General features: G+C 36.7%; 1 protein-coding gene across 7 annotated transcripts in view; it reads right to left on the reverse strand.

Annotated features, from left to right (window-relative positions):
- The window catches only part of GTF2I (general transcription factor IIi), a 130,580-nt gene that overhangs the window by 31,918 nt on the left and 83,204 nt on the right, over positions 1-15,458 (reverse strand). For 4 of the 7 annotated variants that reach the window (XM_054714831.1, XM_054714829.1, XM_054714828.1 and 1 more), the window contains 3 exons: positions 15,067-15,129; positions 6,340-6,450; positions 5,181-5,246 (listed from right to left, as the gene is read on the reverse strand). In XM_054714831.1, the coding sequence (XP_054570806.1) occupies positions 5,181-5,246; positions 6,340-6,450; positions 15,067-15,129 (240 nt within the window). The remainder of the gene's footprint in view (positions 1-5,180; positions 5,247-6,339; positions 6,451-15,066; positions 15,130-15,458) is intronic. The other 3 variants (XM_054714834.1, XM_054714833.1, XM_054714832.1) reach the window with 1 other exon arrangement.

The following is a 15,458-nucleotide window of genomic DNA, read 5'->3' on the forward strand; positions in this document are numbered from 1 at the left end:
ATTTTATTAAACTACAAAGGGTCAGTTTTTTTGAACAAGAGACATTTAAATATCACTGGGTATTAAATGTTTTTAAATGTGATAGTGGAACTGAGATTAAGACAATGCCTTCCTCTCACCCAAATCCCCATTTGAAATGACAAGGATTAAGCACAAAATCCTTTTGAGAGGTGAAATGACATGACACTAGGACACTGGAGTTTTAAAATATTCTTACATCAAAAAGAGATGGGACAATATCTGAGAGAAACCAAGATGGTGGCATAGGTAAACACCTGAACTTGCTGCTTCGCACAACTACTTCAAAACTACAACTAAAAGACAAAACGGACATCATCCAGAACCACAGGAAGGCTGGCTAAGTGGAAATTCTACAACTAGAAGGAAAGAGAAAAGCACACTGAGAATCAAAGGAGGTGCGGAAGTAAAGGCAGAGAGGTACAGAGGTGCATGCGGAAAGGGCTGACAACTGAGTACGCGGCGGTCTTTTTCAATCCGCAGGGAGACACAAGCTCCCGACTGCTCTGAACTCCAGTTCTGGGCAAGACACTGGGGATCCAGACTCATACAGGGAGAAACTGGACTGTCTGGCTTCAGGCGGAACTCGAGGGCGGCTTTCTCTCAGAGGTGCTTGCAGCGATTACCAAGGGACACTGAGACCCGGGGGCCTCTTAGGGCAGGGCTGATGGGAAGCCATTGCTGTTTGCTCCGCCCTGAGACTCCGCCCACCCAAGTTGTGTGCAGAAGCTTTTGCACATGAATGGCCTGTTCCTTTGAAATCTAAACTTACCTATCAAACTGCAGCTGAGTCAGAGAGCCCTAGAACATCCAAAAGAAGGCCCAAGGCCCCACAGCAGCTTGCACTGCTTCACAGCTGGGCCTCATCTGGGCACCTCCAAAACCCAAACAAAGAAGAGGAATCTGCAGATCTCTCCATAGCTCCTGCTGGGTGGCCTCAGGCAGAGGCCAAATTAGCACCCCTTGCAGATCCAAGAGCCAGTGTACCCAGGGGTCAGAGTAGGACCATCCAGATTACAACTCCTCAGATCCATAAGGGACACACTCAGGGGGGGTAGACTCAGTAAGCACCAAAGCCCCACTAAAGCAAGTCTTGCCTCATAAGGGTGTCTCCACCACAGAAGTTCTCCCATTGTAGACACAGCTGATCTTCACAGCCAATTGGCCTGGAGGTCAATTCCTCCCAGTGATACCAACAACAATCAAGGCTTAACTACAACAAGACTGTGCACACAACCCACAAAGGGGTGCACCAAGAGTGTCCACCTCAGGTAACTGGGGAGGCTGAGCCACTGGGCCCTATAGGACACCTAGCACACAAAGCCACTCTATTAACCCAGGGAAGCAGCCAAAATGTGGAGACAAAGAAACAGGTCACAGATGAAAGAAATGGAGGAAAGCAAGCTAATGGATATAGAGTTCAAAACCACGGTTATAAAGTTTTTCAAAAATTTTCTAGAAAAGGCCAATAAATTTAGTGAGACCTCGAGGATATGAAAAAGGACCTACTAGAAATTAAGCATACACTGACTGAAATAAACAATAATATACAGAGATCCAACAGCAGACTAGAGGATCACAAGAATTAAGTCAAAGATTTGAAATACAAAGAAGCAAAAAACACCCAACTGGGAAAGAAAAAAGAATCCAAAAATATGAAGATAGTATAAGGAGCCTCTGGGACACTTCAAGCATACCAACATCTGAATTATGGGGGTGCCAGAAGAAGAGAAAGAGAGCAAGATACTGAAAACCTATGTGAAGAAATAATGACAGAAAACTTCCCCCACCTGGTGAAAGAAATAGACTTACAAGTCCAGGAAGCGCACAGAACCCCAAACAAAAGGAATCCAAAGAGGACCATACCAAGACACATCATAATTAAAATGCCAAGAGCAAAAGACAAAGAGAGAATATTAAAAGTAGCAGGAGAAAAACAGTTAATTACCTACAAGGAGCACCCATACGATTGTCTTCTGATTTCTCAACAGAAACTATGCAGACCAGACAGGAGTGGCAAGAAATATTCAAAGTGATGAATAGCAAGAACCTACAACCAAGATTACTCTACCCAGCAAAGCTATAATTCAGAATTGAAGGTCAGATAAAGAGCTTCACAGATAAGAAAAAGCTAAAGGAGTTCATCACCGCCAAACCAGTATTATATGAAATGCTGAAAGGTATTCTTTAAGAAGAGGAAGAAGAAGAAAAAGGTAAAGATAAAAATTATGAACAACAAATACATATCAACAAGTGAATCTAAAAATCAAGTGAATTAAAAATCTGATGTACAGAATAAACTGGTGAATATAATAGAATCAGGGGCATAGAAAGGGAGTGGACTGACAATCCTGGGGGGGGGGGGGGGGAGGAGTGTGGGGGGTGCGGGAAGAGACTGGATAAAAATCATACACCTATGGATGAGGACAGTGGGGGGGCGGGTAAGGGCATGGGGTGGGGTGGGAACCGGGTGGAGGGGAGCTATGGGGGGAAAAAAGAGGAACAACTATAATAATCTGAACAATAAAGATTTAATTAAAAAAAAGAGAGATGGGACAGAAAAGAACAAGAAAGAAAATACTGTAAAATGTTCAAGGTTGTTGATCTTGAGTAATGGATATTTAGAGGGTCTTTGATTCTTTACTTTCTTTTTTGTTTGGAAATTTTCATGATAAAAAGGTATTAAGAATATCAGTTCTGCCCTGACCAGTTTGGCTCAGTGGATAGAGCGTCGGCCTGTGGACTCAAGGATCCCAGGTTTGATTCCGGTCAAGGGCATGTACCTTGGTTGCAGGCACATCCCCAGTAGGAGGTGTGCAGGAGGCAGCTGATTGATGTTTCTCTCTCATCGATGTTTCTAACTCTCTATCCCCCTTCCTTCCTCTCTGTAAAAAATCAATAAAATATATTTAAAAAAAAAAAAGAATATCAGTTCTGTTCATCTATAACACAGGCACATTTACACTTAATATTAAAAATTTCACAGGGAAGCCTTTTGTCACTAACTCAAGCAATGCCACATTTTCTATGACTACGTACACATATCAGACACATTCCATTATTCTTTCAAAGACTTCTATATATTTTAATACACACAGCACAGTTACCTAAAATGCTTTCTAAGTACGTTGAAAGAACAGCAGAGGTGCTAATGACACTGCCAACAATGTCCCAAAGCACAAGTGACTCCTATGGATTCCCTTCAACCTCTCCTCCCTCAGGAATTCCCATCCCAACAGCCCCACTTTATTTTGCTGGTACTTCATGTAAAAGTCTATTTGCTAAACATTAATATTTGTACTACAGTTTCGAGTATACCATATTACACATTAATAATGAGAGATTTAACATCCTTTGTTGATATACATCTGAAAATCATGTCACATAACAATGAAAATAGCTTCCTGTAAGGCAATCCCCATATGTTATGGTGCTTCCTGTGTAGAATATGTTATCCGTTGTTGCTTTCAAGTGGACCAATTAAAATCACTGGCAAAAGGCTCTGACTATTGAAAAATGGGATAACTACTAAAAAAACTTTTAAAAATGACTGAAAATATTAAGGAAAAGATATTTAATTCATTAAGTTTACTCTAACCCTAAATCTTCATTGACGGTTAAGTAATCATCTGTGATAAAGAGAGAAATTTTCATTTTAAGTTTATTAAAGTAAATAATGCCATTGTGACTTATCATTTAAAAACTTCTCTTTGAAAAATTCAGTGGTACAGGATAGTACCACAGAAATTAGATTGCCAAGTTAAAATTCAGCACATTATACAATTTCACAACTGACTGCAAAGAATCCTCCAAATGACAACAACAAAAAATCCCCCAGCAAAACATGATCTTTTAAAATAATTGTTGCACACAGCCGGTGTTGCTCAGTGGTTGAGTGTCAACCTATGAACCAGGAAGTCACAGTTCAATTTCTGGTCAGGGCACATGCCCGGGTTGTGGGCTTGATCCCCAGTTTGGGGCATGCAGGAGGCAGCCAATCAATGATTCTCTCTCATCATGGATGTTTCTCTCTCTCTCTCCCTCTCTCTTCCTCTCTGAAATAAATAAAAATATATTTAAGCCATAACCAGTTTGGCTCAGTGGATAAAGCATTGGCCTGTGGACTCAAGGGTCCCAGATTCGATTCCGGTCAAGGGCATGTACCTTGGTTGTGGGCACATACCCAGTAGGGAGTGTGCAGGAGGCAGCTGATCGATGTTTCTCTCTCATTGATATTTCTAACTCTCTATTCCTCTCCCTTCCTCTCTGTAAAAATATCAATAAAATATATTAAAAAATATATGTATATATATTAAAACAAAACAAAATAATTGTTGCTATTTTTAGGTGAGCATTTAATATATACCATCAGATGATGACCAATTGCTTGTTTCTTTGACTATTATATAGAATAGGAAAATAATTTGTGATCTTAAACTCAATTACATATCAAGATAAGACAAAATAAGGACATCTAGATGAGTAAGAGATTTAACACAACAGATTAAGAAAGACTATTATTTAAGAAAATAATCTTCAATTAAATTTCCAAGAACCAGGACTTTGCAACAAATACAGGGTAAGGCAAAAGTAGGTTTACAGTTATTTGTATAGAAAATAATACAATACTGCCGAAACCGGTTTGGCTCAGTGGATAGAGCGTACGGTCTGCGGACTGAAAGGTCCCAGGTTCGATTCCGGTCAAGGGCATGTACATTGGTTGCGGGCACATCCCCGGTAGGGGGTGTGCAGGAGGCAGCAGGTCGATGTTTCTCTCTCATCGATGTTTCTAGCTCTCTATCCCTCTCCCTTCCTCTCTGTAGAAAATCAATAAAATATATTAAAAAAAAAAAAGAAAATACAATACTTAATAAATAATACAAGAATAAACCTTTTCACATACTCACAAATGTAAATCTACTTTTGCCCTACCCTGTATATAAATAATCCCCCAAATATACATACTGAAAGTTTAAACAAGGATTCAGATATTTGGACATTTATTATGATACTATCCAACGATCTTTCCAGGGACAGATAAACAAGTAAGGCACAATTCACTAGTAGAGCTGGACTTGCTTGCTCATGTTAGAGGAACAGAAACTCCATTGTTAAAAAGCTTATAAACAAAATATTACAAGAAGTTTGGAGTTTAGACTTACCATATTTTCTTTCAAACAACTCTTCAACTTGTTTACGTAAATCAGTAATTCGAGCATTCCATTTCTCTGAAAATTAAAAGTTAAATCTCAATAATAAATCCCTGTTTGGGGGCACTAATGAGTTCTTAAGATAATCCAATATCTAATGATGTTTTTCTACATAATATATCCTAATTTTTAATAATCGATCTTCATCTATATAATTTTACTGCTTTCCTAATAACTTTTCCTATCTGATAGTTCTTAGAATTGGTTCAATAGCAGATTATAGGGAATGTTTTAACCTTTTGCACTCGGATGTCGAGTGTGACTCGACACGGTTAGCATCAGTAGCAGCTCTTTTTCAATAATTTGAAATATAAAAAAATCCAAATAAATGTTTGTATGAAAAGAAATTCCAGTTTTTTATTCTACTGCCGTGCTTTGTAAAATCTGGGGTATTTAAAAAATTAAATCCCGAGTAGAATAAAGGAATCGAGAAAAAAAGCAAGCGAGTGCAAAGGGTTAAAGTTTATTTTCAAAATATCATACCAAGTACATCTTTTTAGCCTAATATTTCTGAAAAATAGGAAAGCAGAAAAGACCAATATAATACAATACTACAAGATGGAGGCAAAAAAAGGGGAGGTCTCCAAGGTCATTCAGGAAACTCTGTCTAAATTGTATGGGAATGAGACTTTATGACAAGTTAAAATATTAACATGTTATCTTAAAAATGTACATAAGCTAAATGTTTTAACTATTCAGAATAGAGATCACAGCACAATTCACCACTAATATTTTATTTACTAGTAGTCCCTTCAAAAGGCTACATACATCATCCACTGGTGTTTGGTTATATTAGCTGCTGGCAGTTACACAGAACAAGAAAAATGAAGATATTAAAATATATCTAAAAGAAGGTTTTAAAACTAAGAAAAATAATTGAATTACTAAGTCATTAATACTGATCTAAAGTCTACCTTTAGAAGATACAATGTCTCATGCTTTGGTAAACCCAAACTATGTTTAAACAATGTAGTTACTTCAAACTGCCTGTAGATTTCCTCAGATTAGATTACAAGACAGTAATATATTTTCAAGAATGCTATAACTTTTATCACTAACAGAAAGAGTTCAGAATCAAAGAAAATAAGACTGTTTTTAACCAAGAACTTACCAAAGTTGAACTCTCTCACTTTCCGTTTTCCGGCGTTGGCAGGTTCGGTGGCTGGTGGCTGGGGTGGCTCGTTGCTCTTTGGTCTCTTGGTAGGTGGAGAATAATCATCATCTTGAAAAAGAAAACTGTCATCACTGGAGGAACAGACTAAATGATTGACAGCCACCACCTATCAAATCCTCAATAATCGAAAGATATGAGGGGACATTAAATAATTATTTTAGTATTGCCATTTTCAGCATGTTTTTCCCAGTTACATTTGAAGTTTTCCTATTTTTTTGAGGTGTGCTCAAGTGCATATATCTCATTTTCCCTGTTGTCTTCATTTTTTTTACTTTGCTTCATTTGAACTGACATTATAAAATTCCCCTTCTCTCATAACTTCTCTGAGATAGCTGCTAGAATTATATTCAATTTATCTTTCAAGAAAAAGGCTTTTAATGGAGACAGCTATATGGGGAGACAAAATACAGCTTGAGTGGAAAATATTTAAACTTTATATAAAATTCAAGCATACATAAACAAGGGAGGTTGAGTATACATCAAACAACTTAAACACAAAATTTAAAGAATTAAAGAAATAGGACTACATTAATTGTGAAACAAGTAATATTGATTTGGTCAATACAAAACCTATGTAAAAATGAGCAATCAGATATTTAAGCACAGAATATAGACTTTTCAAGACATTTGTAGTAAGAGTTCACACTAATTTCATCATGGGTATGTCTGTAACTCAACACTGCTCTGATACCTTAATATAGCTAAAGTTAGACTTAAGGACATTTGGCTCAAATAAGAAGAGTTATCACTTCCATCGTGTAGTCTCTGAAAATGTCAAGTGGCACACTACTAAGATTTCTGCTCAAACACCATGTATAAATTATTGAAAATATAATTTTAAGATATCTGTACTTAAAAGATACCATCAAAATACAAGCTACCTTTTTAGATCAGTTTAAGTTTCATTTTCGTTTTATAGGTAAAGAAATAGGCTCCGAATGTTATGTGACTTAACCATGTCACATCATTAGATAGTGCACCTGAGATTAGAATATGAGCAAAACTTTTTCTGATAAACTATCAAACAGCTAACATGAAATCCAAAATACAATGTTGCCTGAGAGAGCAATAGATACTAATCAAGGAAATAACCTGACTAATGCCTAAAATACTTGTATCTCAATGCTATCATTGCATCAGAGTAACCGACATTGTTGCCCTGGAGCCCTGACTTTGGGTTCTTCCTATAATGCCAACAGATACTCTGTGAACCTGTAATTATTTACTGACTATTCTAACCAATAGAAGAAAAAGGTTCCAATGTCACCAGTACCAGATAAGGTGTTATGACCCATCTATGTGCTAGGAAAGACAAAGATGCTAATTTCAGGAAAACATCATATAGACAACTTATGACACTACAAAAATTTTCATGTGTTGCCCAGCTGGCGTGGCTCAGTGGTTGAGTGCCAACTTATGAACCAGGAGGTCATGGTTTGATTCCTGGTCAGGGCACATGCCCGGGTTGTGGGCTTGATTCCCAGTGGGGGACATGTAGGAGGCAGCCGATCAATGATTCTCTCTCATCATTGATGTTTCTCTCTCTCTCTTCCTTCCTCTCTAAAATCAATAAAGATATATTTTAAAAATAAAACGTTTGGGCCCTAGCAGGTTTGGCTCAGTGGATAGAGCACTGACCTGCAGACTGTAGGGTCCCTGGTTCAGTTCCAGTCAAGGGCACATGCCCAGGTTGCAGGCTAGATCCCTAGTAGAGGGTGTGCAGGAGGCAGCCGATCAATGATCCTCTCTCATTAATGTTTCTATCTTTCTTTCCCTCCCTCTCCCTTCCTCTCTGAAATCAATAAAAATATTTATAAATAAATTAATAATCAAGCAAATAAATAAAACATTTGGCCTTCAATTCTGAAAACATGATGAGAAAAATAAACCCTCTTTTCATTGTCCAGATTTTTAGAAGCTTAAGAGTATTTATATGCTAGTTTCCAAAGATAAAATGAAATATACGTTTCACCTATAAATATTATCAAAGTATTTTAAACATTCAATATTAATATTTCTGCCCAAACATTAAGCAATGATATTTAAAACAAAAGTATTTTCCCTATAGGATAATGTCATCTAAAATATCTATAGATCATCACTTAAACAGGTTGTTAATTGAATTACATAAAATGAAAGCTGAAAGAGTATAAAATAAAAATATAGCTGTAGAATGGTAATTAAGAATTGTAGTTATCAATCTCAATTATAATCTAAACTGTTTAAAATTGAGGCCAAGATGAAAGACCAAGAGTGCTTTTCTTTAGTATCAATACCACACTTCTTCAGTCTATTTTACAAGAGAAAGAATTTAAAAGTACAAATATATTTACAAAAGTAACCTCAGTGATCATAACAGGAAAAAGGCAAACCTGGGAGAGTATTTAACAAGACAATATAATATTTATAATCTTTAGTAAAGATTATAAAATATGAAAAAGTGATAAGTAATGAAGTTCAATCTACTAAATGTGAACAAATACAAAGAGATGAATTTAATTATTTGTGCTGATAAAATATCATGCCACACATCAAATGAAACATGGAATTAAGACATAATAGCAATGAACTTAGCCACACCTTCCATTTTTTCTCCATTTTACTGCTAAAAAACAACTATAATTGATGTTGAGAAAGCAGAAAATGTGTTTATTGACCTCAAAATCAAAATTATTTCTCTGTATCAGAGAATATCAAATAAAGCTCCAAGAGTTATTTCTAATAATTGGGTCCAGCAATGGTACTGTTTTCTAAATAAGTGGTGTTTTAACATTATAAACAACCACTTTTATGTAAAAAGACACTTTCAGGATGCTTCAAAATTAAGCCCAAACTATTTATAGCATCAAAATTAAAAGCTTATAAAATAAGTTGCAAAATATTTAATATGCAAAAGCTGTTATTCAGGACTATATAAGTTAATCTACCAGTACTAATACAAGTGACTCCACACCTCAAAAAATGGCAGCAACAATCCCTAATTCAACATTTGTATTTAGAAATGAATCTGTTTTTATTTTATTTTATTATTTTTAAAAATATATATTTTATTGATTTTTTAGAGAGGAAGGGAGAGGGATAGAAAGCTAGAAACATCGATGAGGGAGAAACATCGACCAGCTGCCTCCTGCACGCCCCCTACCGGGGATGTGCCCGCAACCAATGTACATGCCCTTGACTGGAATCGAACCTGGGACCTTTCAGTCCGCAGACCGATGCTCTATCCACAGAGCCAAACGGTTTCGGGAATCTGTTTTTCTTTTAGCATCATATTTACAAATACGCTAATCAATAAAACAGACTTCAGAGCTAAATTTTGTTACTGCAATCTTATTGGTGAGTGCATTAATAGGATATAAAACATTTTCTGATACTCTTATTTTCAATATAATCAAATTGGTAATGTTTTATCAGCTAATCTGACAATTATTCCAAGTAAACAAAAAATAAATTAAAATCAACCAGCCACTGTATTTGCTTTAAAATTACTCAAAGTTATTAGTTTCTCTACACATTTAAAATTAATCCAGGTCATAACTCCTATAACACAAAATCTTCAAATGGGCCAGTGTGGCTTGGCTGGTTGAGTGTCATCCCATACACCGAGAAGTTACCGGTTTGGGTTGATTCTCAGTCAGGTCACATGCCCGGGTTGTGGGCTTGAGCCCCAGCAGGAGGTGTGCAGGAGGCACCAGATGGATGTTTCTCTCTCTCTCTCTCTCCCTCCATCTCCCTCCTCTTTCTCTAAATTCAATAAAAAATGTATTTTGAAAAAATCTTCAATGCTAAGCTACTCTACTACAGATTCTATGAACTGTCCAGTTACATTTATAAGATAAGCACAATTAATTAAACAATGACAAACGGCAAAGCTTATTGGCTCTATCTTTAGAACATACTCAGAATTCAACTCGTTATGTCCACTGCCACCGGCCTCCTCTAAAGCACCATGTTATCTGCCCTAGACAACTGTAACAGCCTTGTAAGCTGGATTTCTTGCTGCCATTAGGCTCTCCTCTCAGACTTTTGCAAGATAGCAGCCTTGCTTCTCCAAGGTAAAAGACAGAACCTGTCACTCCTTTGTTCAAAACCCTCCAATGGTCCTTGCCTACCTTGCTCACTTCTAAATCTCTGCCACCCAGTACAGTCCCTCTCCAGTACTACAAATTGCTGGCTACTTGCAGAATGATTAAATGAACACTTGATCTCTAGCTGGTTTGGCTCAGTGGATAGTCTGCGGACTGAAGGATCCCAAGTTTGATTCCGGTCAAGGGTACATGCCCGGGTTGCAGGCTCCATCCCCAGAGGGGGCGTGCAGGAGGCAGCCAATCAATGATTCCCTCCCATCACTGATGTTTCGATCTGTCTCTCCCTCTCCCTTCCTCTCTAAAATCAATAAAAATCTATTAAAAAATATAAATAAATGAACATTTGAATAGCATTATTTTTAATTATATGAAAGAGTCAAATATTTACCAAGGTCTTAACATGAATTTCACACAAAAGGATACCACCAGAAGATGACAGGTAAACAACCACTGAACCTCTAAAACGGAAATGACCCAAATTGCAGTCCATGTATCATATGTGGTAATGTGAACCAACTATATGCAATATTTTGTTGAAATATTTATGTATATTTTTCAGTGTATATAAAAAAGAAGTAAAATTTAAAATGCCAAAGACAGTTTTACTTTGGAAGATGCAAAATTAATTTTTAAATGAATCCATTTAAAATCAATTGAAAGAAAAAACTTCAAGTAATGGACAGGGTAAGGTTCGGCCACAGCAGAATGAACATATGTGAATGACTCAGATTTGGGAAACAATGCCCTAAGAAAACTGCATGATTCGGAAACCTCTTTTAAAGCAAAAGACTTCCCATTACTAGCTTGCCCATGATAGCTAGACCTCAAACAAGTGTGAGGTAAGGTTTTCTCTGCATGCATCAAAGATTTGACAGCAACTTGAATTTACCCTACTATATAGTCATGATGTTTATGAGATTTAGGCTCGCACAGTGGTATTATTCCAAGGACTATTTCTCAAAGCTAAGTCGCACAAGTTATAAATGTGAACCACTGACTTAGGTACAAGCGGACCACCACAAATGGAAGAGCACACCTCCGGCAATGGGTAAGGAATATTATCCTGCAGAGATAATGCATCTGCTCAATGCCATAACTCACATCATTTCAAATAAAGATATCAGAGTTCAAGTACTGTGAAAATCTGACAAACTTACGTGATGATCAAGTTCTTTTTTTAATCTTTTCTACAAACTACTTGAAAAATGCAGAAAGATGCAACAGGAGAAAATAAAAGTCAGCCACGGACATGCAGGATTATCTTCATTTATCTTCTTCCAGTATTTTTCTGAACAAAACGAACATCATTCTCTCTATACACTTTTCGTTTTAAACTTGCCTTGTTCATGAAGGGCAGGAGTTTTCCTCCAATTAAACAAATGACAAAAGGGGTCTTTTTCTGGATCACTTATATATTTTTTTAAAATCACACTTTCAGTGCCTGTATATTTTTTCTATTATAAGGATATACTAAAAGTTAGTTCTCTAACTATAAATATTTAATGAGTTTCTACCATTTTGTAATAATCTTTCCAGAAAAACAACAATTTTTATCAAATAGATGTGCATGTTCTCATTTGACCTTCCTTGTTAATAAATTGGACTTAACTGTATCCTCTTTAATGTATGGATAAAAAAACAATTAGCAATTTAATTGAGGCTGATTATAGTTCACAAACATATACACTGAGTGGCCAGATTATTATGACCACCCCATCAGTACTTCATTGACACTTCCAAAAATACTGAACATTGAAAACTTCCTAAGCAAATACTCTCAAGGTTTTATTATTATTATCTGCATAACTAATTCACTTCATTGTACTGATGGGGTGGTCATAATAATCTGGCCACTCAGTGTATGCCATAGAAAATGCTACTCTGTAAAATAATTACTTATACAGACCTGTATTTCACTGTTCTTCTGAACATATAGCGACCTATATAGCAAAATTATATTACTTGTTGATAAATTTGGATGATAAAGATCTTTATAGTATGTTTTAATTAAAAAAAAAAAAAAAGACATTACTCCCTCCAAAGTCTTAAAATGGAAAGAAGTGATACATTTCAGGTTCATGAGCCATTTTGTAATTATCATTAACATCTCTTTAAAGGTCTTATTCTATAAAAGTATATATTTACTTTCTAAACAAGTTTAATACAGTCTTCATCTCCTCTTAAGATTTGATAAAAATAACCTAGTTATTTTCCTATTTAAAGTTTTGTCCTAATAAATTTAAATAGTAATCTATTTTTTCTATCTGTATAGAAGGAACAAAATTCTCAGTATTTATATTTATAACCTCTTAAGATTTTCTTCTTTGACAGTTAATGAGGTTTATAACTAAAAACACACACAATTAAATTCAATCATTTAATGCTAAACTAGAAACAATTCAAAATTGTTTTTAGATTAGTAAAATTATATTAATGATAAAAGAAATACATATTTATTATTTTGAGACATGAAGATGAGAAAAATTCTCATGTTATGTAAAAGCTACCAATCAACTTATATTTTAGAAGCAATGAAGACACACATTTTGAATAGTTAGTTGTAAGTAGCCAAACACCATAACCAAGTGACAGCAGGAGAAGACAGATTGTTAAAGAGAGAGAAATAAAAACAAGGAAGGTTATGCAGCATTAAAAAAAAAAAAAAAAAAGATGATGTACCAAGATGTATTATGGAAAAAAAAACAAACCTACGAAAAATGTGATATATGTGTATTTTAAATGTTCATTATAATGTTGCACATCATTCTTATAAAACTATATGTATGTATATACACACACTCATATACATGTATATACATACATCAAATTATTTTTAGATTAATACACAAAGTGAGTACAGGGACTTTAGAGCAAGGCAGGTATAAATATAACTTAATATAGTTTAAATTGTTGTATTGTTACAATATTTTTCCTTAAGAAGAACTTACTTTGAGGGGAAAAATTTATAGAGTAGTGCAAGACAATTTAAAAGGGAAAAAATCAATATGCACTTAATAATTATGAAATACTAGAGGCCCAGTGCACAAAATTTGTGCGCAAGGTGGGGGTGGGGGGGCCCCCTCAGCCCGGCATGCATATCCAATCCAGGACCCCTCGGGAGATGTCCGACTGCCTCTCGCAATCTGGGACCGCTGGCTCCTAACCGTTCACCTGCCTGCCTTATCGCCCCTAACCACCTCTGCCTGCCTGCCTTATCGCCCCTAACCACCTCTGCCTACCTGCCTGATCGCCCATAACTGCTCCCCTGCTGGCCTGATTGCCCCTAACTGCTTCTGCCTTGCCCCAAACCCGAGACACAAGATTCCCTCCTCCAGCCAGTCACTGGCACCCGGGACCTGGGCTTCCCTCCCTCTGGCTGGCTGCAGGCACCCAGGACCCAGGCCAGCTTTACCTGGGCTGGCTGCAGCCACAGGGGACCGTGGGTGGGCAGTTTTGCCCGAGCCGCGGGCGCTAACGCCCGGGACCATGGGGCATGCAGCAGCAGGCACAGGCGCAGCCGCTGGTGCCCGGGACCACGGGGTGGGCAGCTTGTCCCTCTCCCAGGCCATAGCCTGGCTGGTCCCCATTCCTCTCTGGCGAACTCATTTGTGCCTGGCTGGTCCCCATTCCGCTCTCTCCAGTGTTGAGTGTCTGAGCCGTTAAGTCATGATGGTGTGAGGACCATTTGCATATTAGCTCTTTATGATATAGGACAGTGATAGGCAACCTTTTGAGCTTGGTGTGTCAAACTTCGCCAAAAAACTGAGCATAACTCGGGTAGTGTGTCACTTTGAGGAAAAAACATTATTTCGCAAATGTTTCATCCTCAGGAGTAGCAAATGTTTCATCCTCGGCATGCGGCCGCCTCAGCGGCCGCGTGTCATCAGAAATGGCTACGCGTGTCAGTGCTGACACATGTGTCATAGGTTCACCATCACTGATATAGGATGATACTGTTAATTATTCTATTAGCTGAATTTTTAAATAATTCAGGACAAACTGGCTCATCTGCATTCATGCATTATGAAGAAGAAAAAACTATGTTTAAAGCAACCTGAGCTAAAGAGATTAGTTTAGACTATATTGTAGCTACTGATCAAAAAGTTTTTAAGAACAGGCTATATGTTAGCCTCTAATAGTATTTTAGGGGAAAAATCGCTTTAAAAACTGACTGAACTATCAACACTCTCTTCCTCCACTTCACTCAAGTAAATATCAGTGTTACTGATATTAGATCTGGCTATCACAGACTGATTAACAGATTACAGAATCTGGTTTCATGTATATCTAGTCTGGTCATAGCTTTCATTTTTTATTCTCAATTCCCAATGACAGGAAGTAATAGTCTGGTCCACCGCTCATTTCCATGGCTTACTTTTCTTGTCTAAAACTCCCAAAGCACTGGGTGCACTGTTGGGAAGTGGGCTGCTTTGGTCACACATACACATATATGCTTCAATTTTTATCACAAGTTTCCTTTAAGAATGAATGAAATGCACACTTGGAAATGTGAATGAGACAAGTGTTTTTATGACCAGAAGTAAACTTTTGGAATCAAGGCTTTTCAATAACTAACCTTCAATAGTCACCTCAACTTCAGGGTCCTCACTTGTTTCTGAAGGGACATGTTGAGTAGAATCTTGAAAAAAATAAAATTCTAAAATGACATTCATTATAAAGCACTTTCTATATGTTCCAACATTTTATTGATCGGATACTCCAAAAGCAGCCTACTATAAAATTTTACTGGCATTTTAATTCATCTCATATTTATTAAGATATATGATCCCTTCAATTATAAACAGGGATAAAAAATAGAAAAATTCTGGAAAACTATTACATAATACCAAGTTAACTACATTAATGGACTCAAAAAAAACCTGCATTTTTAGGAGGAAGATTATAATGAAGTCAGTTATTTTCCTGATGTAACTAGAAAATGCTAGAATAAAAACAAAGGCTTAAAAA

This window comes from Eptesicus fuscus, chromosome 4 (assembly GCF_027574615.1).
Source record: "Eptesicus fuscus isolate TK198812 chromosome 4, DD_ASM_mEF_20220401, whole genome shotgun sequence".
Taxonomy (NCBI): domain Eukaryota; kingdom Metazoa; phylum Chordata; class Mammalia; order Chiroptera; family Vespertilionidae; genus Eptesicus; species Eptesicus fuscus.